Source organism: Motacilla alba, chromosome 8, assembly GCF_015832195.1.
Source record: "Motacilla alba alba isolate MOTALB_02 chromosome 8, Motacilla_alba_V1.0_pri, whole genome shotgun sequence".
NCBI lineage: Eukaryota > Metazoa > Chordata > Aves > Passeriformes > Motacillidae > Motacilla > Motacilla alba.
In genome coordinates, this window is record NC_052023.1 from 11,261,854 (window position 1) to 11,285,829 (window position 23,976).

General features: G+C 38.1%; 1 protein-coding gene across 6 annotated transcripts in view; it reads left to right on the plus strand.

The window, feature by feature from the left end:
* ST6GALNAC3 (ST6 N-acetylgalactosaminide alpha-2,6-sialyltransferase 3) overlaps positions 1-23,976 on the plus strand; it is a 220,681-nt gene that overhangs the window by 128,185 nt on the left and 68,520 nt on the right. For all 6 annotated transcript variants that reach the window (XM_038145005.1, XM_038145006.1, XM_038145009.1 and 3 more), the window contains one exon: positions 15,830-16,239. In XM_038145005.1, coding sequence (XP_038000933.1) covers positions 15,830-16,239 — 410 coding nt within the window. The remainder of the gene's footprint in view (positions 1-15,829; positions 16,240-23,976) is intronic.

Below are 23,976 nucleotides of genomic sequence, written 5' to 3' on the forward strand. Positions count from 1 at the left end.
ATGTTTGAAGCTGTTACCTTTGCTTCTGCTGCTGCATTATGGATAACCTGATCTGTTTTCATTTTACTGATTTCTCTGTCTGGGGATCAAGGTTTGTCAAATTGCAGATGGCTTTACTAGAGCATGAATTCCATCCATAGACACACATCTGCCCTGGCACCTTTTTGCTAAAGGATACCTGGATAGCTGCTTTTCCATGCAGTGCAGAGCACAGTGCTGAGCTAGAGACTGCAGCACAGAACATTATTTTCTTTCTTTAGTGTCACCCAAGAAGGCTAAATTGTGAAGTACTGTGTGCACATCAACTTACTAAAATTCACAGAATTGCAGAAAACAGGGTAAGAAAGGACTTCCAGAGATAGCAAGTTCATAATTGTGCTCCTGGCAAGATTTTTTTATAACTGTGTTTTCATATAGAAAGCTGCTTAAAGTCTAACCTGAATCTAGCTAGCACCCTGCTAATGTAGAACAGACGTGAAGAATCCTTTGCAGCATATTTTACATATTTGGAAACATTTCTCTCAGCTCCTCCATCTTCTCTTCTCTTCTCTTCTCTTCTCTTCTCTTCTCTTCTCTTCTCTTCTCTTCTCTTCTCTTCTCTTCTCTTCTCTTCTCTTCTCTTCTCTTCTTTCTCTTCTCCTTCCATTGCTGTTTAATTTTTCTAAGGCATGGATGATTATTTTTGCTTTTTCTGGCTTTGCAGCAACAGATCCAAATCTGTGCTGAAGTTGAATGCCCAGACTGAATTTACTATCAGTGCTGCTGAACAGAGTGAAAAGATTATTTCAAAGCCCTTTATGTATGTCTCAGGATTATGTTTGCTTTTTTTAGTTGCTAAAACCTGTATTGGTGATTTTGCTGCCACTGAGCACACATTTGTGACTTGTAGCTCTGGAGATGACTGCCATTGTCACTGAAGGCTGCCCCACTTTAGGAAGTTAAAGCATCAATTAAGTTAGCTAAATGTTTATATTGCTGACATCTGGCCAGCAGAAAGGATGTATCTTTGTTGGAATAGAAATCCATAGAAATCAAAGGTTATGCTCAGAATAAGATTATAGCATTATAATCTCATTACTTGGGAGGGGGATGTTGAGATTAAAAAGGGAGAGAAATAGAATACAGTATACACCAAAACTGATATTTGCTACAGAGAAAACGCAAATGGAAGAAGTTAGAGGAGACATGCCTGATTTGAACTTCAAAACAGTGAAAATAGCATTTCATTTCTATTTTTGTTTCAAACCACATCCAAGAAAAGGAATCATGTGGATGGAAACAAAAAGAGACTTCTAAGTGCTTTTTTCAAAATTTTTCCTAGTTGAGGGATGGATGGCAGGGGATTTTATGCCCCAAACAGCACTTAAAAGTGCTCTTGCTTTTTTAACACCGTCCTTCGACTGAGAAAGAGAGAGAAAGAAGAAGACAAGGTGCCCTGACACATCACTTCTAAGTGATTTCTCTCCCAAAAGTACTCAAAAGACTGATAGAAGATTTTTTTTTTTGTTGGATATTTATTTTGTTCTGTGACTTGGCAGAAATGAAGTGGCAAGATGAAGGGAGAGAGCACTTGCTTGTGGAGCAGTATTAAATACCTGACTGTAGCTTTAGTTGTGAGGGTGATTGGAAGGATAACCTTCTCTATTTGGCATGGCACGCTACATAATTTTATTGCTATGTCTTATTTATTTCTCATTGTGGGTGTCTCGTTGCAAAGTATGTAGCTAAGCCTAGTCAGGAACCAAATCCCAAGTCAAATTGTCTCATGCATAAAGAAAGACAGTTTGGAAGGCAGGAGTCATTAGAGGGAAAGGATTTTTCATTTTAGTTATGAAACTTAATTTGTTTTCCCTGTCTTCCCTCCTTTGCATCTCTAAAATATTGATAGAGGTTATAATTTCTGACAGCGATGTTGATTGTGGCACGTAGGTAGGATCCCACAGCTGAAACTGATAGTATGATATTTTGATGGGGCCTATCACACAGAGACAAGATTGGAAGGTACAGCTGAAAGAGTATAATTGGTATAAATGAGAATCTTGAACCTGAACAGGCCTGAAATTAGAGAAAGTTCATATCTGCATGCAAGTTTTACAGCTCTCATCCACGTTCTGAATTTTAGCAATGGTGTTTCAAGTGAGGGCTGAGCAGCGCTGTGTGATCATAGGGATACGGATGAGAAGGAAACCCTTCCTCAGCAATATGGCAGAGTACTGAGCAAGCACATGGATTTTAATCCTGCCAGAAAATGATTCTGTCTCCTGTTGTTTCATGGCAGATCCTGCCTTTCCTACTTTGGAGTGCTTTCCATCTCTGGCATTAGTGATGACTCCCATCAGACACCTGTGGTCTCTCTGCTGATGGCTGATTGATCATACATGCAAGGCAGGGAAACAGCCTTACCAACCTTTGATCAGTGTCCTTAAGTAGAGTATGTTTTATGCATTAAATTTGACTCAAGGATTTTAGAACCATGGACTGTTTTCTCTTTAAGAAAGTTTCAGAGTATTTGGAAAGTGAGGACATTTTTTTGTGCATGTCTGTACTTTTACTTTGTCAGTTTGGGTTTTTTTTTTTCCATAAACTTTCTTTCAAAAACAGTTGTTCTCGCTTTTTCTTGAAGCTTTTCCAGCTGCTGATAGTGTTCAAAATAGCTCTGTGCTATGTGGGATCAAAACAGTTTTGGCATTAAAAAAGCACAGCATTAACTGTTTTGCTTCAACAATAAAATGGGAAATAAATGAATTATTTTGGAAAAATAATTATATTATCAGATAGGCAGTACTCCAGAATTTGTGAGGTGTATTGGTTATCTCCACAATTCATTACATTTTGATTTGAAATGCGTGGATGTGGAAGTAAACAGCAATGTGTTTAATAGTCACTGTATCTGGGTTACCCCAAATAGCATTTAATCCCCCCATCAAATGGTTTGTGGGTAGAAGGGTGTCCTAGGAATGTCGAGGCAAGGTAAGAGCCATGATCTTCACATTTAACTTGTTAATGAACAGGGAAGAAGAAGAAATGTCTTGTGTCTAGTCAGGTATCCATGAGCAGCAGCCAGATGCTTTGCCCTTTCCAAGTGTACTCTGAAGAAGAATGGAGTCGTGCTCCTTGTTTTGCCCATTAGATAGCATTATCTCTCTGGAATGCCAATTCATATCTCCTTGTGCCGTGTGTGGTTCTCACATATGGGATTTTAATAACCTTCATGCTGTGCTATGAATTCATAAACAGGGCTTATAGAGAAAAAGCACCACAGGACTTTATTTTTTAATTATTGCTCTTTTGAAAAACGGGGTCTGCAGGATTTTTGCAAGGGTCTTGTGACAGAGTCAGCAATTATTTTGCTGCTGCAAACAAGAGGAGGGAATAAATACAGTATTTACCTATGATACACTTTTTCAGAATTGATTTTCAGTATCCTACATTTTGTAGCCACTGTAATTCTGCTGTTATATAGATGGAATTTTGAAGGTCTGATGGTATGGGAGTTTCCCCCATTTATCTGGACTGTAATGTACATTTGATTTCTTAGAACATAGCTCTCCTCCTCATCCCTCCCTCCTGTCTCAGCCTGTGAAGCCACTGTTTACTGCTCAGTGGACACTAGCACATGGTAGCAGTTTAGATTTCTGTTCTGAAAATGACCTGTTCATTCTGGATCAGTGGGGATTTTTCTTTCTTTTTATCCCTGTTCTCCCTGGAGTCCAGTTGAGCCACCACTTCTGTGTCTCAGCCACGTCCCAGTGCTAGTGAAGAAGGCACCACTGTCAGTTTGTAGAGCTAAAAGGAGTAACAAAATCTCCCAGCACTGATCTACTGGTATGGCATGGTATTTATCACTTTCTATTCACTGCTAACAGCCTTAGAAAGTAGACCTATGAGGAAGACTCAATAAACTTAGCTTTCTCCACAAGTACCTACAAAGTAATGGCCTATTGGACACAGTCATGTCAGCAATCCGGGTGATGGTTCACACATGCCAGGGGAGAAATTGCACCATGTTCCCTGCCCATACCCTGTGCCACAACCAGCTGGAATGTACCTGTGGTCATTCTGGATTCCAGTCTTGTAGCTGTGCCTAATAGTATTTTTTCTGGAATAAGGTGTAGGTTCTGTGCAGGATTCTCATAGGACATGAAGATCAAATCTTTCGCCCATTTTCATTTTAGGAATGTTTCTCTCTCCTGCTGTATTTTGTATGATTTTGTGTGTGACAGGCAGTGGAAAGAACCAAGAACAGACAAGAAAAAAAAAAGAATAATTTTTCACTAATTATTCAATTTTCAATATTTTGTTGTCATTTTGAGTTCTTTTATTTCTAAAAATTTTTCCCAGGACATTGAATAGTCCTCATTATTAAAAATGTGTGCTGTCTTTTTCATTAAAATTCATTGAGCTACCCCTTGGTTCTTCATAGTGATAGAACTATAGAATTACTGAAAAAAGTATGTTGGAAATGACCTCTAGAGACCGTCTTGTCCAATATCAACTATAAATAGGACTAACATCAAGGTTAGGTCAGGTCTCTGCCTCTTAAAGCTTTGAAAATCTCCAGGAACAAAGACTCCTTTGGGCACCTGTTTCAAAGCTTAATTGCCCTCTGTCATAAAAGTGTTTTTCTTGAAAAAAGGATTCTTTTTTAATGGGATATATATAGTCCATCAGGTTATTTTTTCCTCAGCTCATCTGCCTTGGTCTTCTGTAGCCATGAGAACACTGTGGATGTCTGACACCATGTATGATGGGGTAGCTGAGCACAGACACACAAACTTCTTCATGCTGCATCTATAATTCTACAGTTGTATGACTCAGAGAGAGGGGATGCCAAAACTCGCACATTTGCTTTGTAAATATTTTCTTAGAATTAAATTAATACATAATCTAGACCCTCCAGCGCTCTCACTTGCTCCTTTTGATGCTGTTAATACATATGTACATGTATGCGCTTTTTTCAAAGTCACTGAGCGAACGAGAACACAGAGCTAACGTTGAGTATGGAAAAGTTTTCTCTTGTATACTGTCCATAGAAATGAAGAAATGTTATTTCTATGCTTTTCCTCAGCATAAGCTGTAATCTGGACAGCTCTTCATTTCCTTTGGATGATTATTTTATAATTATTTGACTTCAGCTGATTTTTTTTTTCTTTAACTCACCTGCATCCCCGAGTCCCTCACACCAGCTTTATGGCAGTGAGGTGGAGCTTCCCATTTAGTTCCCAGTGTGCAGCTGGGAGCTGTTGGTAGCTTGAGGTGCAACAGAGCCTGCAGCATGGAGCTGCATTGCTCCAGAAGGGGGATGAAAGGAGAGGCACAACTTGTTTGCTTAGAAGGCAGTTCTCAGTATTCCATGATCTCTTCTCTTTCTAGGCCCTCAGCTGAGATGTATTTTGCTGTATTCATAGTGCCAGCAAGCCACAGCAGGCAGATGCTCTCAGAGGGCACTGATTTTCTTTCTCAAGTTGCTCTCCCCAAGAACCTGATTTGTCAGAGCCATGGTAGTCATTGCTGCATCAGTGTGAGTTACAGAGCTGCTGATGAGCTTAGGTGTTGACCTTTAAGGTTCCTTTTTAAGTTTCTTAGATCCTGCTGTCATTACAGTCCTTGGAAACATTAGGAATCGCAAGCTACATTAAAGCCAACAGTGTAAAAGAACAAAACAAAAAAACCCACACAAGCTCTGTGCACTCACAAGCAGAGTGGAAATGTATCTGATCAGAATCTGATGCCAGCATGGAAGCCGACACGGCCTCCAAGACTTCCATCCCAAAGATAGACCTGGGGCAGGAAACAGTTTCAGCAGGGACCAGGGAAGTCCATCCAGCCCAGAACATCAGTATGTGTGCTCACACACAGAGAAGGAGCCCTGTGTTCTGGCTTTGTGAGTAGGTAACTTATATCAAGAAAGCACTCTGCGTCCTTTTCGTGGGTTGAAGCTGAATCACAGCTGAAAGGCCTCTGCTGCTGCCCTGGTGAAGGAGTAGCACCATGATTTTGTAATCTTGTCCATCCATGAACTGCAAATCCAGATTTCTCTTCCTAAAATTCCTATTTTAGGTGAAGCCTCCATGAAGTCTTCAGTCATGTCAGTGGGAGTTTTACTTTTAACTGTAATGGAGGCAATCAATGTGCCATAGATTTACCCAGAAAGTCAGCGTATGGGTATGTTGCAGTGGTATTTTTCTTTTGAAGATGTATGAAGGACTAAAAATTAATTTCTCTCTTAAAAATTTAAATTATAGCTAGAAGAGCTATATGATTATAAACAGCAATTTTGGAAGTAGTGTTGTTTGTATCTTGCAACTATGTCACTGTCAGGCCAGACTATGTAGTGGAGAAAAGATTGATAGGGTTTATTATTTTCATCTTTTAATAAGATTTTGTTTTGCAATTGCTTCTAGCATGTTTCACCTCATAACTTACCAGCTCATTTGTGTGTGTGTGTTACTCAGCACCTCGGGCCTTGGTTTGGTTCTGAGCTCTGTGCTGAGGATGCACAGACCTGCACAAGGCCCTTGACTTCAGTAAGATTTGGCAGAGGCCGCAGAGCTCAGGCGCTTTTCTCCAGTAAAGGCTTTTAAGTGAGGGGTAAATGGGGCTGTTTGGCATGTGGCAGGAGCAGAAGCTGTGCTGTCGAGCTCCCTGAATAGGAGAACTGACACAGAAGGATCTTTCCATTATTTACAAGTCACTTAACCCCAGTGGTTTCCACTTGAGTTTCCGCTTACCGAGTTACTGCAGGTGTTGTCCATGATTCAGACTGTTGTCTATATGAAATCTGCACTAATTAAAAGGTGCTTAGTGGACATATGCACAAAGGCAATGATGCAAAAAAAAATCAGAAGTGAGTATACGTACAGTGATTTTTTTTTTCTTTTGAAACAGACCTTAAACTTCAAAGTTTTAAAATATGCAGCTATGCTTCAGTGGCTTTCTTTAATGACTTAAGAAAACGTAAAACACATCTGCCTAATAACTTAAGCAGAACTTTCTAATCCAGTTTAAATTTTTGTCCTAGTGCCCATTGCCATAGTGTTTGAAATTTAAGGTGTCTGACAAAATGATTATTTAATCCTGTATCTTTCTGAAAGGATTTTATGATTTTAAAATAGAAGATATTTAAAACAATTAAATTTTTGGACTAAGACTTTCTAAGTGAAATTTTAATTTGAAATTACATTTTTAGAGAAAATTGTAAACATTTTCATAGATGACAGTCATAGGGTGGTACTGCAAATATTGCCTGTGTACCAGTGAAAGCAAATAAATGTGGCCAGAAGTAACTGTGTATTCTCTTTTAGATAAGGCATCCTGCAATTAAAAACATTGGACTTAAAAAGCTTCTTAAAGCTTATTTTCAAATAAGCTTCATTCAAATGAAAAATGCCACTGGTTTTAATGCTATTGTAATAAGCCTTATTCTTATTCCTGGCATGGATATTATAATTCTTTTAATTTCAGAAAAAATGGATAATTAACTTTTTAGCTTATCACTTTCCGTCCATGCATACAAATAATTTGTCAGATAGACCACCAAGAGAGACAAAATTTAATAATAGGTCTAGACAGCATGGAACCAAAATAAATTAGAGGTTAGGTTTCCAGCATGTTAGGTGGGTTTTCATGGGAAAGAAGGAGGGGGGGTTAATACAAGGAAGTTTTTCTGACAGTTTTTGCTGCCTACCTTGATATTGCTTCCCCATATCAAATACCAAATAAATTGACCTGAAATAAGATGTAAGCTTCATATTAGAAGTCCCCTAGTTTATTTGTGAGTCTAATTTTTTCAAATGTATTTAGATTAGAGGCCTTACAGGCATTACTGCATCTATGATTCAGCCAACTAAGTTCCTAGATAATGGTCCATGATTAATGGTGAGTGCTGATAATAGGAGGTTATTAGAGAAAGCAAACTTGGAACAAATCTGCTGTATACATTATATACTTTACCGCCATCTGCGGGTATTTATATTAAATACAAATTAAAGTCAGCGGTCAGAGCAACTCTTGTTTTCCATATGTGACAGAGAATTCCTTAGACATAGTCTTCCAGTAGGCGTCTTCACTGAGGAATTCCCATTAATTTTTTTGCAGAGATACTTACTATTACTTGCAAAGGACAAGCAGTTTTTGTGGATGGAGTTCTTTTGGCTTTGGTTGCTGTCAAGGATGTCTTTCTAGAGTCCACTTTGTAAGGAAGGATAATGTGTTACATGTTACCTCTGCTCTGCTGCCACACATGTTACTGGGTGTGAAAAATTGTTTTTGTCCTTTTGTACCAAGATTCATTTGCTATTCAGCCCATGTGCTAACAGGACATTCCTCCCTTTTATGTCTCCTTGAGTTGTGACATTTTACCTCCTGGTGGTTTGTATTGTTTGCTGAGCAAATATGTCTGTATAGAGAAGAAACAATTGTTAGCCTCCTTATACTAAATGTAAAGAGCAGAAAAGAAATGTGATACAGAGAATTGCAGAAGATAAATTAGAGTTAAATATTATGATACCAACAACCTGCTGAATCAAGTGACATGTTTTGCTGGTAGTAAATGTAATGTTGCAAATACAGTTCTGCAGCAGAGTGACAAAAGGGGTGCCATTGTTAGGATCAGCTTGTGTTGTGTGATCTGAGTTGTTTATACTGTTTGATGGATGGTGTCTGGTTTACATGGTGTTTTTCCAGTAACTTCTGTGCACAAAATTCAAGAGTCATCACGTAGTACTGAGAGCAGGTGAACAATGTGGTGGATGTTAAGATAAATGACTTACTGGGTTCAGCATTCAGCAAGCAGTATTTGGTTGGAAGAATTCCCGGCTTTTGAGCTATTACAAAGTCATGATATTTTAAACCCTGCATGTTTGTAAATGGGTGATAGATGAAGTGTCACAAACATTTTGGTTATTTATGGTCATCAGCTAAACCTCTGGGATGAAGTCAGGAATACTCTAGAACCAATGTTGTTTGTTTGGTTTTCCATTTTGTTCAGCTGTGAAGCTAATTTTTTCATAGGCTGTTTTTCAGAGTGAATGCTATTTTAGTGCCTGCTTCGTGAACTTGTCTGCGTAGGGTGTGCATGATGGAGTTTGCCTCCCTTCCATAGCAATTCAGTCCTCAACAGTGTTTGACAGGAGCATTTCTACATATGTTCTTGGGTGTACTTGTCTCTTTATGCTGATTTTTTAAATATATATGCCAGAGATCATTCTGCTTTTCTTCTAGTTCAGAGGTATTCATTGTGTGGATTTGAAGGTGCAGACATCTGCATGCCTAGGGATGTCAGGGTTGCTGGTTACCTACAAACTATAGTACTATATGCTGGACTGAACATATCCATTTTCACGTGTTTTCTACTGGGGCAGTTGCAGTGTAAAGGACAAAAGCTTTTCTCTCTGCCTATTTATTCCTAAATTATTTGACTGACATGTCTGATTAAGTTTTCTTCACAACAGTTAGTTTGTAACCTCAGGAATTTTGGTTCTTTGCTGGATTGCATTCCCAAACATCATGGTTTATCTTCTCAGCTATGTATATCAGTTTTTTTCTCAAATCCTTCTTCCCTTTACATGTTTCCCTTTTAACACTAAACTATATTCTTCCCTTTCATAGGTGTCTGAAATTTTTTCTGTTCTCTCTTCTCTTCTGTGTGTTCTTTCCATTTATTTCCTCCCCCTTCTGTGACATTCATGTCAGAGCACGTCCCTTCTGCCGTCCTGCCTAGGGACAGGGCAGTTTGCCAGGCACCTGAGACACAAACAAAAATGGGTCTTCTGCAGACTGACTGAGAGTGCACATGCAGGACAGGTCTTCACATCCTTCAGGAAATGCCTTAGGGCAAAACTTTCTTCACCTGCCTCTCTGTCAGTGCCCTAAGTCCTTCAGAGCTGTTGACCATCAGTCCTCCAGAGCTCTGCCTCTCCCAGGTCTTTCTGTTGTACTTGAAGCCCTGAATCTGGCAGCTTCCTTCCTTCATTAACCCTCAATGCAGAGGCAGAACAGTTTCTCCTGTTCTTATTTATTCCCTGCTACCTTTGTATTTTTAAGCCTTTTTTACCAATAGAGCTATCAAGAGTGTTTCAATAGTTTATTATTTCAGAAGAAAATACTAGTGTAGGCTTATTTAAAAGGTGTCAGCTCCCATAAAGTTTCAGCTGAAAATCAGGAAAAATGAAAAAAGTGAAAGGGACTGTTTTGTTAATGTTAATTCCCATTCTTTCACCTTTTCATAATAAAGCAAAATGTTCAGTTGGAGGAGCATTTTAACTGTATTTTAGAAAATCATTAAATACAGTTTTTGAAAAATAGAAAGTTAAGATAATTTGATCAAGCTGGACATGGCTTTTATTCGATTTTAGTAAATTTTGTTTTATGAGATTATAATGAGAGGTTTGATCTTTGACTTCTCCATTTTTGCCTTATAATAAAGTAGAGGAAAACACTTAAAATACATAACAAGACCTGGTTTTATTCTTTATAGGTTATATTCTTGATTCTTTCTACTCAGAGTTTTCTCACATATATTTGAGGCATTTGGTTTTCAGGTCTTTGTATCATGTGATATACTTAATTCTTGCTATGTTTCAAAGCTGCCTGTATTGTTCCCAATAGGAGCAGCAAAATCAACAACATTCTGGTGAGCATTTGCTGTGCTGTATCTTGAAAGAGGTAGGAGCTGGCATGGAGTTGTCAGGAGCCGTCTCAAAAGTGAGAAAGATGACACTGCATCACTTTGCACTGTGATTTGTGTTTGGAAGGTTTGAGTTTCTGGTTTGGTTTCATTTTTCATTCCATGAGAAAGAAAGCTAAAATGTTTCAAAAATACACTTGCTGGTTGAAAGTTTAGATGGGGTGGGTGACTTTGGTTTACAAGTTTCAACCTCTGCTCAAAGTCCGAGCTTCCTTTGTTTTTCTGTCTTGTTACCACTGGCATGAGGAATCCACAAGATACTTGTTCAAGCAAAGGGCTGGTACGGCCCCTTTAAGGAGCTGTAACAGGAGCTGCAAATCAAACAGTTCTCTAACAACTGGGTCAGTGTATATAGAAAGACTTTCAAACATGGTTATTTATTCAGTCTCCTGCTGTAAGATTAGTCCCATTATGTGCCTCCTATGCACTCCCTTCCAATTCATTCAATTTATATAAAAACTTTCTGCTAGAACTCATGTACATATCAGTGACATTCATCTAAATAAAATATCCCAGGCACTTGAGTCTCAGGAACAGTCTTATGAAGAAGCAGATCATATTCTATTTATTTGGAAATGGATGCATGTTGACGTTGGGCTTATTTCAAAATAATGTCAAAATGTTAAAATCTTTATGAAATCTTAACATTAAATTTTATGAAGACAGAGATGTTTGCTGGGATGTGATGCTGAGGGCTAGGGCCAAAATCAACTGCTGAAGGTAAAAAAATCCACAATACTGCCATGGGGGGGGGAAGAGGGAACAAACACAAACTCAGAGTAATCAGACCTGTCGTTTTTATAATTTTTATCATTTTTTGCTTGATGTTAGTAATATAATGTAAGTTATATACAGTGCTGTACGAATTTGGTAGTACTTGCTGTGTGAACACACAAATACTATCTTTCTTTTCTTTTAATGTGCTGAATTTTTTCCTAGAGAAGCTTGGCAAGTCTTTTCTCCCAATCAGAGGTCTGAAGAAGTTGAGTAAGTGTAGATAAAACCAGCTTGTTTAATCACTGAAACACAGGAAAAATTAAAGTACATTTTTTGCTTGTAAAGTAGAGGAAAGCAATAAAAACAATGCCAGACGGTTAATGCCTCTCTTGTACCTTTCATTTCAAAAACCTCAAAAGAACATCAAGAAGAATAAAGGCAAAATCTATTCCCTATTGGCATCATTATAAATGTTGTATCCTCTGAAACTCTAAAGACATCCAAGAAGAGTGGAAGAATAAATGGCATTGAAATAAAGAAAGTCTCTCTGGAGCTTTGTTCAATCGGCTTTGTTAGAATTCACTCAAATAGGATGATTATAAGAAAAGATCTCATTTGTTTCAACATTAAAGGAGCAAATTAATATGTGGCAAGCTGCTAATAATTGCCTCATTATGTAGTGAATGGGCATTGCGTCCAATTTACAAAATTACAATCATATTGTTAAAGTAACAATTGAGAAAGTTTAGTCTGAGTTTCCCAACTATCTGCGTGATTGCTTGTGGGATTCAGAGTGGAACAGAGTTGGTGGCTGGAGAGAGCGCACCGCCAGTCTATAGTGCTAAGCAGCCGCCAGAGAAATTCAGCTTTTCATTAGTGGAAATTCCATCTGCAGAGGTCCTGAGCTGGGTTTGGTCCAGCTGAGGAGTAAATCAGGCAGTCTCAGCTGAGACCAGAGCTTGGTGTGTGTCTGGTCTGTCCAGATGTTACTTTGTGGTTCAGAGACCTGGCTTGAGATCATCCCCACATGGACCTCAGCAGATGTACTGGGCTGTGGCTGGGAAACTTGGTGATCCAAGATCTGTGCCATCAGGAAATTCACCTATACAAATGGTTCTGTAGCTGGAATTTCAGTCTCCTGGTGGATACGCTGGAAATGGTGGGGGAGTTGTCAAATTTGGAAAGTAAGCAATTTTCCAAATAATTAAATCCTGTGCGGAAGAGAATCATGTTTTGTGACCTACTTTAGTTGGATTTGCTTGTGACCTTTTCTAATTCTGGCTGATTTTGTTATTTAATGATTTGACCTTTGATTCTGTGAAGCCACTTCAGTGCTAAATGCAAAGATTTAATAACTAGAACTGTTTGATAAGTGACCTTTATTACACAGCTATTTCTCTTTGCTAAAGAAATGGCACTGTTTTGCGAGTTCTAATTCACAGTTTTAATTATCTTTTCTATTGTCTGTAAGCTTGCGCAGGAAATGGAAAGGTCAGACATTTCATTTTCTTTACTGATTAAAATATAAGTGTTCCTCAACAGTTACAATGTATCATTCAGGGAAAAGATGGGACTATTTGTCAGAACCATACCTAGCTGCTCTGCTGAGGTCTTCTACATCCTTCTGGTCAGCAAAAAAATGAACAGTTTTCCAGCAGCAATAATAGCTCAGCCTCCTTGGTGTTCAGAGATGAGATGAATGAAAAGAGAAGAAAACCTGAATGGTTCTTAATGTTTTTGATATTAACTCGTGAATCTATGATGCAAATGAATGAAGATCTTGTGAGAGGTGAGCCTTGGCCTGATTTTCTGGGTCCACAGAGGTTAAGCAGTAACAGCACAAGTTTCAGTGTGGTCCTGCCAGTCTGTTTCAATCCCACTGCTTCTGGACCAGATGAGAGGGCAGCCAGGACTGCCTGGCAGACCCATTTGTATTGTATGTGGATTCATGCATGTTACTGAAACCACCCTTCTTGTCCGTGATGCTTACAAACCAACACCACAAACTGGTGGCCTGTCTCCATATGGGGTTCAATGAGTGAATACTGATGTGTGTTTTCTCATATGTTGAGGGAAATATGGTGCAAAAAGATGATGAAAGCAGTGGATGATTCTGGAGACAGTGGAATATCTATCATGTGTGTCAGTCTCCTAACTCTGTCTGGGATCTCTGTTGGGAAATGTGCATACTGGGACATGTAAAATCTCTACATTGCAAAAAATATTTATTGTGAGATAGAGCTGGGAGGGAGTTAGCCTCTGACTCTGTTCAAGAAGAGCAGATTATATGTTGACCTAGTGTAGGCATGCAGTATTATGAAAGCACTTTATAAATTGGAACAAGATAAATGAATCACAACAAAAAAGCTAGAAAACCAAGGGACACAGTTGCAGGAGTGAGTGTACTCAGCTTATTCAAGCAGAACAGTTGCACTCAGTGAATAGAAAATGTGCAATGCATTTCTAACTAAGGTGAGGAAACTCAAACAATTCTAAATTTAAGAGACCAGCTCCATTTTAATGGAGAAGGAAGAATTCAGTGAAAAAAGCAGCTCTGAGGATGAGACAAATTTAAATTGAACCAGATTCTTGACCAAATTGGCTTTTCCTATCTAGCAGTTTCATATTCAGCATTTGTTAGTTTGAAAGTTCAGCCTGAAAGCTATAAATTAATCTACTGGGTCTGTAACAATTCACTTCATGCTAGAATATGAGTTTTGCTCGTGGATTTGTTTAGGTGACCCAGCCATGTCCTCATAATGTATCTTAGAGAGAATTTCTGTAAGTAAGCAGTAAACAGAAAGACTGCTGCGCTCAGCTGCATCTCCTGGGATTTCATCCCTGCTGTCAGAGAGCCATGCAGGACGGCTCTCTAAAACTATACCAGCTATAAAAAATGCATGGTGTTCTGTAAAGGAAACATTGACAATGCTTTTGCATTCAATCAGGAATCTTTAGCTGCTGGTGAAATGAGGAAAGAATGTTTTTCCTGAACCAGCCACATAATGAAATCAAATCAATCACAACAGAGAAATCAAAGCTTTGAAATTGTGAGGTTTACTGCACAAGTCAGGCAGGATGCACCTTAATTCAGAACAATATTTGTCACCCAAAGATGAGATATTTTAGCTCTTACAATTTGGATTTCTTCAGATGTTTGTCTCTTGTCCTTGCATTATTCCCCCTTATCAAAGAATTCGGTTTTCTGTCAGCAATTGCATCCTAGGGTTATAGTGGTCATGTAGGCAGGCTATTCATCCACATCAGCTAAATAAAGTGTGATTTTGAAGAGTAATAACCACAAGTCTGATCAGAAAAGCACCTAGCATCCTGTCAGAGTAAATGTCCAAAGAACGTGAAGGGAATTTTTCCTAAAATATACTAAACTGAGGTCATTGCCTCCCAGTTGTGAGCATGACAGAGGATCAAGTCCGTGACCATACAAAAAATTCTAGGTTATCTCTGACCTGGATGATCTTCTGTAGGGTTTTTTTGTTTTGGTTTTTTTTTTTTGTTTTTTTTTGTTTTTTTTAATGGATCTAGTTTTCATTTGATTTCAATTTCTAACTGAACTCTTTATACAATCAAATTTAAAAAGAGGGCATTTCCTTTTAGTCTGTAGGTACAAAACAACAAAAAGACATTTACTCTTTATACTCTGACAAATGGAACATCAAATAGGTCCTTATATCTCTGTTAGATTATTTTTTCTATTTTCAATTAATACTGGAGTAATAGCACCCTAGAATATGGTCACAAAATACTGTCTTTGACAATAGTTTTCTCAGGATCAAGTTCCTAGTTCAGGTGTCACCAGTCCCTCTGCCTCTCATTTTCCATGAATATATAACCGCTCTCTGGAGAGAACAACATACTCCTCTGTCCACATCTCCTTTCCAACTGCAGGATTTTCATACTATTAGATTGTTTTTTAGAGATACATTTCGCATTAGACTTCTGTCACAAATTTCTGAACTGTTCATTCAGACACAAACACAGTTAATGTACAGTTAAACTTCCAGCATTACTTTTTCAGTAGGTTTTTTTCCTATTCCTGACAACACCTTGTTAAAAGAGAAACCATTGATCTAAATATTGCTTTCTACTGTTTCTTTATTTCCCTGTTTTTTTAGTGAAAAGAGTAACATTTGGAGGGAAAAAAAGAATTACAATCTCTATAGTTGACTTTGCAAGGTGGGAACAAAGGCAAAGATTGGACCTGCCTATTTCACTGAAAAGGTTTGCATTGTAGTGGTAGAGTTTTCAAGCAGCTCTGCCACGTGGGGATTGTGGTTTTGTTTTTTTAAAGAGAAGCATTGCTATCTATTTGTTGTACTGTACCTGTTTTTCTTTTAGCTGAATTTTCAGTCTTTATGTTTTACAGAGAAAAACTTGCAATATAGATTATTGTTTCCTGTCTTCCAGCCTCTACAACTTGACTGTGACCTCTGTGCCATTGTTTCAAACTCGGGACAGATGGCTGGCCAGAGGGTGGGCACTGAGATAGACAAGTCCTCCTGCATATGGAGGATGAACAATGCTCCCACAAAGGGCTATGAGGAAGATGTTGGGAAGAGGACAACCATAAGAGTGGTCTCTCACACCAGTGTGCCTCTCCTGCTCAAGAATCCTGAGTACTTTTTCAAAGAAACCAATAACACCATTTACGTGATCTGGGGTCCTTTTCGAAACATGAGGAGGGATGGAAATGGCATTGTGTACAACATGCTGAAGAAAACTGTTGACAGCTACCCAACTGCCAAAATCTACGTGACAACGGAGAAGCGCATGAGTTACTGCGACGCGGTGTTTAAGAGGGAGACAGGAAAGGACCGGTGAGTCTCAAACGTGAGGAACAATTACAATGTTTGACAAAAGATGCATGAGGAAAGTCCATGTGGGATGTCAGCTCCTAAATGAGTCCCCAGATATGTTTTTAATGGATTGTTACATGGCTTTGACTGTTATAAGCACTTGATGAGGCAGCAGCTAGGCCCCATTTACCCCACCTACGCTACCTTCTGTTCATTCCATTGCTGTTGGCTTGAATCCCAAAAATATTGGATGTCTTCCTGAAATGTTTTCAAAGCTGTGTGTTGTTTTCAGCTCAATTTACTATTGATTAAATTGACATTTTATTTGAAGAGGATAATCCTACACAAACAACATTTCCAAATGCACAACCTCAGGATAATTCTGGATACTGCATTTTCTTCTCTGTTGAGATTCACTGTAGCTTTTCTTCAAACACAGACCTCAGGGTTATGCATTATTTCTGTTTCTTGGTGAAAACAGGTTATCAGATATACTGGAATAGATTAAGGTTTTTACCAGTATTATGCTAAAATTATATTTTCTATGCTTGATAATGTGTATTTATGCTACTCAAGTGAGGCTGTAAGAGATGAAGGTGTGAGGACTGTTTGAGCTAGCATGTTCAAAGCAGAAACTGGATTTGTGGAATTAAGACCACAAATTTCCAGAATTTTAACCAAGCTGCAAATACTCAGGTCATCTGTGTTTTGGCATGGAAGAGCACCTGTCACACATACTCACTTGAGCTAACTAGGAAGGAGTTTCCAGATCACTGCTGTGCCTTAATATTAATTTTTAAATTTGTGCATCATGAATTTGAGATTGGAAAGGACTATTGCTATTCTGACCAAATTAAAGATACAGGTTTTCACAAACAGCTTAACATAGTCTGAAATTTTGACTTAGCTTTTGAAGTAGAAAAGCTTGTTATCTCAAACGTACTTGTTTCACTGTGTTATTAAACTGTCAGAACTTGGTGACAGTTGATTTTTCCTATTTTTCAAACTATTGGAGCATAAGGAGGAACCTGCGCTGTTCACCAAGTGCACATGTTGCTGCTGTGATTCTGGAGTTGGAGGGGGCTCATATATCTCATAAAGGTGTCAAGGTTATCACGGCTTCTTTAGTTTACCTGAGCAAACTGATAACCAGAGGCTAATAAATACACAAGATCCATTCTTGAAAAATGACCTTTAATAATCCAAGTCATCCTGTTTACATATTAATCAAGCTAAATAAGATCATGGGTACATTATCGTATTGCTGTACATAAATTTGTTTATATTTATGAGTCAGTCAGGTCACAGTGACTTTACATTACTTCATCAAAATCCTTATTGTGAGATTGGACCTTGAAAAAATCTCCTCTTTTTCCTATGAAAGAAGGACATCTCATCATTCAATGTCAAAGTATCCTTCTCTCCAGCCTAATCCAATCCTCTTCAACAAATTAACACATCTCAGGTTTTCATCATTATGCAATTAGCACAATACAAATACTTCTTTTCATGTAAAAAACAGACTGTACTTCTCTCAGAGCTTATAACAAAGTTCTTAAGCAACCTAATTTCAAAATGGCCCATGTTCCTTTTCCTTAAGTTTCACATTGCAACAGCAATAAATTTTTATGAGCCTGTCTCACGACCCTTCACATTGTTTGTGCACGTGCCTCCCTTTGACACCAAGGGAAAACCCACCACTTCTCACAGTGGCAGTCAGGTAACATCCTTGTATCTACTGAAACTTTCATTTTTTTGTCCTGCTTTTCCACATCAAATACTTAGTGATGTTTTTAACATCATTTAGTGATTTTGTCATGCAGAAACAAGGGAAATGATGGATGCATCGCCAGCCAACGCTGCCTGTATATCAAGAAAATATCTTGCAGTTCCCTGGTAATTGGGGACTTCAGTTTGGAAACTGTTTCATTTTCTGTAACATCTTCAATTTCCAGGACCTGTCTTCTGTTTGTAGGGAGGGTCATGAGACTGTTAGAGGTATGTGGCATTTGTGGAAGCAGTAAATGGAGAGCACAGGAGACTTATGGGTGATGAAAATACTTTCACACATTGTGCCAGGCTGTTACGATGCTGAGACAGACTCAGGTTCCTCAGCCAAATATTCCTTCAGTTCCTCAGAGAAACATCAACCCTTGCTTGGAATATTAGATTGAACAGAGGTCTGGTTCGACATGTTTCCAGCAAAAATTCTGGAAGGAAACCAATTTCAACTCATATTTTAAAATGTACTGAGTGAATTGCAACTACATCTATTTTAGTTTAATCCTAAAATACTGTCTGTGCAGTGTATGCTACTAATGCATAGTAAGATTGCAGCAGATTTCTAGTCTGTCGAGCCTTTAATGAGTTTTCTGTTTCTACTCTTTGATGTACAATCTTTTTAGGTAATTAGTAGGACTTTTCAGCAGTCTCATCCTTGTGGTGCTCAAGTTTTTAAGAGATTTTGTGAGCAGCAGCTAACAGGTAGGTGCTGCAGTCACTTCTCTACTGCAGAAAAGCTCTGTTCCTGCAGTGCTGACATGGGAGCTTTGTCCCTGACTTCACTGGGTGCAGCTCCAAAATCCACAGCGTTGGTATTGACAAATGATTTATTACTGATGCATGGAAGAAACAAGAATTGCCTCTGAGTAACTTTGAACAAACAGTGGTTTTTATTTTGTAATGCATTTTTTAATTCTACAGTAGTACAAAATACCCTCCGATATGGGCTGGGTAATTACCCTTGTGTGAGTGTTAGGAATCTGGGGAACATATGTTCTTTCTGAGAGTATTTGTTACTGAAGCAGTCGAGTTCAAGGTGGTGAATGCTCATCCACTTTGAATAATTGTTGTACATAAATAATATTCATTACCAGACATTCAAAATTTTTCATTAATGCATTTTACTTGGTACTTCCCTAGAGGGAGCATAAAGCTGGCAGCTTCTTCCAGTACTTCACTAATGTGCTGCTGTATTATATATATATTTACTCAAGTGAAAGGATTTAAAGGGGTATTAGATAATTACTAAATGTGCCATCTTTGTATGTACCTCAGTCCAGATAAGTGGTTCTAAAGCCATCTATATCTCTGCCATGCAATACAAATATAATGCAATATGATATAATAACATTTAATTGGTAATAACAGAGAAAACTGTAGTCTTCATTAAAGCAGCAAAGCTAATTCTGGTCTGATAAAGTGTACTGAGCATCCCTAAATAGGTTTTAATTAGCTGGCACCAAAGCTTCACCACCCTTAGGGAGGGTAAAATTAATGAAAACTAGCAGCAAATAGATCAATGCTACTGGATGTTCTTGCCTTAGGTGAAGGTGATGAGAAAGAAAGGAGTGTATTTTAAGGATCATTTAGAAAACAGTCTGTGTTAAAAGTCACTTTCAACAAGCAATGCTAAAATAAATCTGTGCTGATATCAGCGGAGCAGTCTGAGGTTTCCTGGGCTGCAGGAAGCTCCATTTGCGTTTCTACTCCAAGCACCTCGAGGCAGCCCCTGAGCGCTGCAGCTCCCAGCAGTACCTGGGAGGGCCCAGCTCCACATCCCCCTCGGGGCTGGCACTGGGCTCAGAGCCCTCTGTCCCACTGCACAGGGGAGGTGTCCAGCCCCAGCAAACAGCCGGTGCTGATGTGCTGGTACTGCTCAAAGAGCAGCTTAACACGGTGTCTGTAGTCACTCTTCTTGTGAGTAACTACTGAAAAGAGCCTGCTGGGCTCTGCTGAAGAAATGTATCCTGAGCTCCTAAAATTCCCAGTAAGAGATGTGAGATGATGTTTGGAAATTCAGCCAGTTTGGCAGACAGAGGACTTTCCATGTGCACTGTCTTAACTCTGGCAGTGCTCATCCCATACCCAGTCAGTTCAATTCCACAACATTTCATTAGCTACACACACATGTCTTCAGGAGGCAGGATCACTGAGCCACATTTGCAGTCAAATGACTGTTTCTGAAAGACTTCTATCAATATCTTGGACAATTCTGAAGATACAAAATTGCTTTTGTGCTTCTCTTCCAGAAGTTCTTAGTTTCCTCAGTTCATGCCAGATGGTGCTATGTGTTCGATTGTGAGAAAGCTGTTTTATCATTCAAGGCAGAAAGATGTATCATTCTGATTGCCGACTTCTCCATCAAGATTCAAAATTTGGGGTTGTGTTCAAGCTTCCATTTTACTCAGTTCTGCTCACTAATTATTTATTACTTTGGTGATATACGAGATCTATATTATATCTCTGTCATTTAGAGCTAGCAAATTACATTCATCTAAAGTTTGGATTGACACTGTTAAGACAACTGCAGTCATCACAGCTTCACCTCAGCTAACGTGTGGTTTTTCATGTGTCTGACTAATCTACATGAAGCTATAGTCTAGTAAAAATGTCATTGAAAGGAATAAATGAAATTACATTCTCTGAGGTTCACGTAGCTGCAAGTTCTATTGTTTGGTGATATTCTCTGTGAATTGAGGCAGTAAAGCTGTCAGTGTCCAGAATATCAGAGTTTTATGCTGTATTTCTGGTTGTTGGCATGAATGAAATACAATAGTAATGATATTTTCATTTTTGGACTTGCTTTCATATATCTATTGGTTTCTCTATCAGAGTTATTTGGAGGAAATATAAAAGATTAGCTAGTGTTGCTTAAAATTTGCAGAAAGCAGTTTTTCCTTGGGAAGCTGTGAACATTGACACCGAGTCTGGCTCAAAGAGTTAAATTTTGGCACTTGGGAAGTATGTCCCATCAGTACTTTGTATTAGTGTTATTAAAAAAAAAAATACAACTGGAAGGTGACTAAAAGTTTATTTCATTTTGAATAGAAAATGAGCAGAGTTAGGGAATATCAATGTCTTTAAATTACAGAACTATAGGAAAAAAAGGATGAAAAAGTTGATTCAGACTGACAGAGGAAATGTATAATGCCTGTTGGAACATTTTTAAGGACAAAGATTAATTATAGTTTACAATTTGCTATAGTCTTTATCATGATGATGTAGTATCTGCTGCTGCTCCAGTAAAGTCAGCGAAAGGTTCTCAACTGCCCATGAGCATCTCAGCAACCCCAAAATACGTGTTCAATATAGTGACCATTTTTCAAGTACTTGACAGTGGATCTTTCTTAAACTATTGCTTGGTACTTCCATTCTTTCTTTTTATAAAGTAATTCCTTCAAAAAGTGCTAATGGATTTGTCCATCTTAATTCATAAAAGGTTTAAATAGTTTCATTGTCAGTCAAGACTGCTTTATTACCTGAAAAAACAAGGTCTAAAGCATGAAACCTTAATGAAATAAATAGATTTTTCATTATAAAACACTTAAAACCTCAGCATCTATTGCTATTTGTGGTCAATCACCAGATGGTTAACAACTGTTTGGGGGTTTATATCCACTCTTCCATTTCCTGGTAAAACACCAGTTGTTCCTGAGTGTTCTGCATTTATTCCCTGCAGCCTATTAGTAACTGCATTTATATTCTTTATGAAGATTTTCCTAATTAAGATGAACACTTTTCTCTATTAGGCAGATGGAACTCAATAGAAGAAGTCCGTTCTTTATTAACATGCCAGTAAATGCTGCTCAAAGCACCAGCACTTCTGTTAAGGAACACAGCTCCTACTGCATTACACTAATTACACAGTAAAGTGAAACTTTATTAAAAATATCAATATTAGCTATTATTTTGTGATAAAGCTGTGGCTGCATATAGATTGGTGTGAGCTTAGAGACCTATTGATTCTACAGTGGTTGCTGACTATAGCCATGGAGTTGTTTCTTTTTAATTAATGATTAAAGACAAGGAATATATAATCAGGATCTACTCTATCATTGTGCATTTTCACATGTTCTTTGAATTTATTCATCTATGTCTTCTAATTTATCAAGTCTGCTTTAAGTGCCACTGGATCAGTTTTCTGCTTCTGATGAACGGTATGTTAAGTCTTTATACAGTGTTTGATATAGCCCTATGCACACCTTTTTCATCCTGTGCCTTTAATACTCTGCAGCTTTTATTGGTATGAGGGAATTGCTGATAGCTCTCAGAAGGAACTGTGCATATGGATGGGATTCTGGATTCCATCCTTGAGGGTCCCTTCCAGCTCAGCATATCCTGTGATTCTGTGATTCTCACATCACATGAGCATGCACCTTTGGAAAGGATGATGTAAGTCAGTGACTCACGCTGGCAATCCTGGTAGCATCTTGGATTGCAGGGTTTCTAGTTTTGCTGCTGGTGGTGAGGATATTTTATGGTTGCAAAGGAAAAAAATATTGGAGAGAAGAATTAGCAGAAGTATAGATTTTGAATGAAGCCTTTGGTGTTCATCTTCCATAGTTCAATGTTTTTCATTTCTCAGATCACAGTGTATAAAATAGATCTTGATATTGCTAAAGGAGCTTAAAATTTTGAAAGAATAGAAATATTTTTTTAAAAATCTAGACTTAAAAAAAAAATAAATCAGTCTATTTTTAAAAATTCAGCCATGCTGCCAGGTGAAGTAATTGTCTTGAAAAACACAGAGTGTTTACTATTGAAGTCTATACTTATTACCTGTTGTCACACAGCAATTCTTTTCTAAGAGATATTAAAGAGATTAGAAGATAAATGTAATGTTGCTGTTGCTTAAGTGTGTTACCTCTTGGTTGCTGGTAACTGTGGAGTTTCTAATGGAAGCTCCCTAAAGAGCTTTGAGCTGAATTTATAGTGCTAAGTAAAAAAAAAAATACTGCAGCCAAACTGCACGAGATGCACTGGGAGGTTTGTGCCACAGAGCCTGTGCTCAAGTGAGGATAGCAACTTTATGAGACAGGGAATTACTCTACAATAACTTCTTGCTTTGGATGGAGAAGAGTTTCTGTACATCTATCCACCCACTAGCTAGTCAAATTTATTAGAAACTACTTTTATAAGAAAAGGTGTATGAGAGCTCTGGTACGTATCTCACAGAATGATATTTAGAAGAGATTGTAATCTCAAAGCTTTGTACAAGTAAAAAACACAGCAAAAAAAAAATCTGTTTGAAAGTAGAAAAAGTTTAGCCTGAACTTATGTCCAAGTATTATATCTTAAAATGTAGAAAGATTTCTGCATGGAAAATTTAATTAGTAAGGAGACCTCATAGGCAGAAGGAAAACTAAGGGGAAATGGGAATTTTTGTGACTCATTATGTTAATTTAGAACTCATTGTTAACTAGGTGCTTGCTTGTGCACAACTTCAATATGTACTTTTACCCAGATGAAAACAAAGCAGATGCTCTACATTTTTTAATTTCTGTGCCTGTTATCCCACATAAAGAATTTAGGCTGCAATTTCAGGACAGTGAAACTGTTCAAATACATGGATCCATAGCACATACCTTTGAAGGTGACTCAGGATTCATAACAGTGCTTCTTGGGGAGCCTGATGTGCTATTGGGATATGCTACAACCTGTGTTTAGAAAACAATCACTCCTACACAGTTCCCATGATACTCAACTTCTCTGAGCTTTTAACCATGAGGCAACTCTGCATTTGAAGAGTAACTTGCACAAGAGCAGCATGTACAGTTTTTCTCAGAGATTCACATCTTCAGCAGGTTTTAGAACTTTCAACAGTCTGGAAAAACAACGTAACTATAAGAGTGGGGATTTATTATGAATCTTCAATCTTATGTCTTCAAACAATTTGTGTGAAGTCTCAGATGTTGAACAGCATGGGGCTTAGTTTGTATTTGAAGGGAAATATTTTTTTATATAGATGTTCAAAGA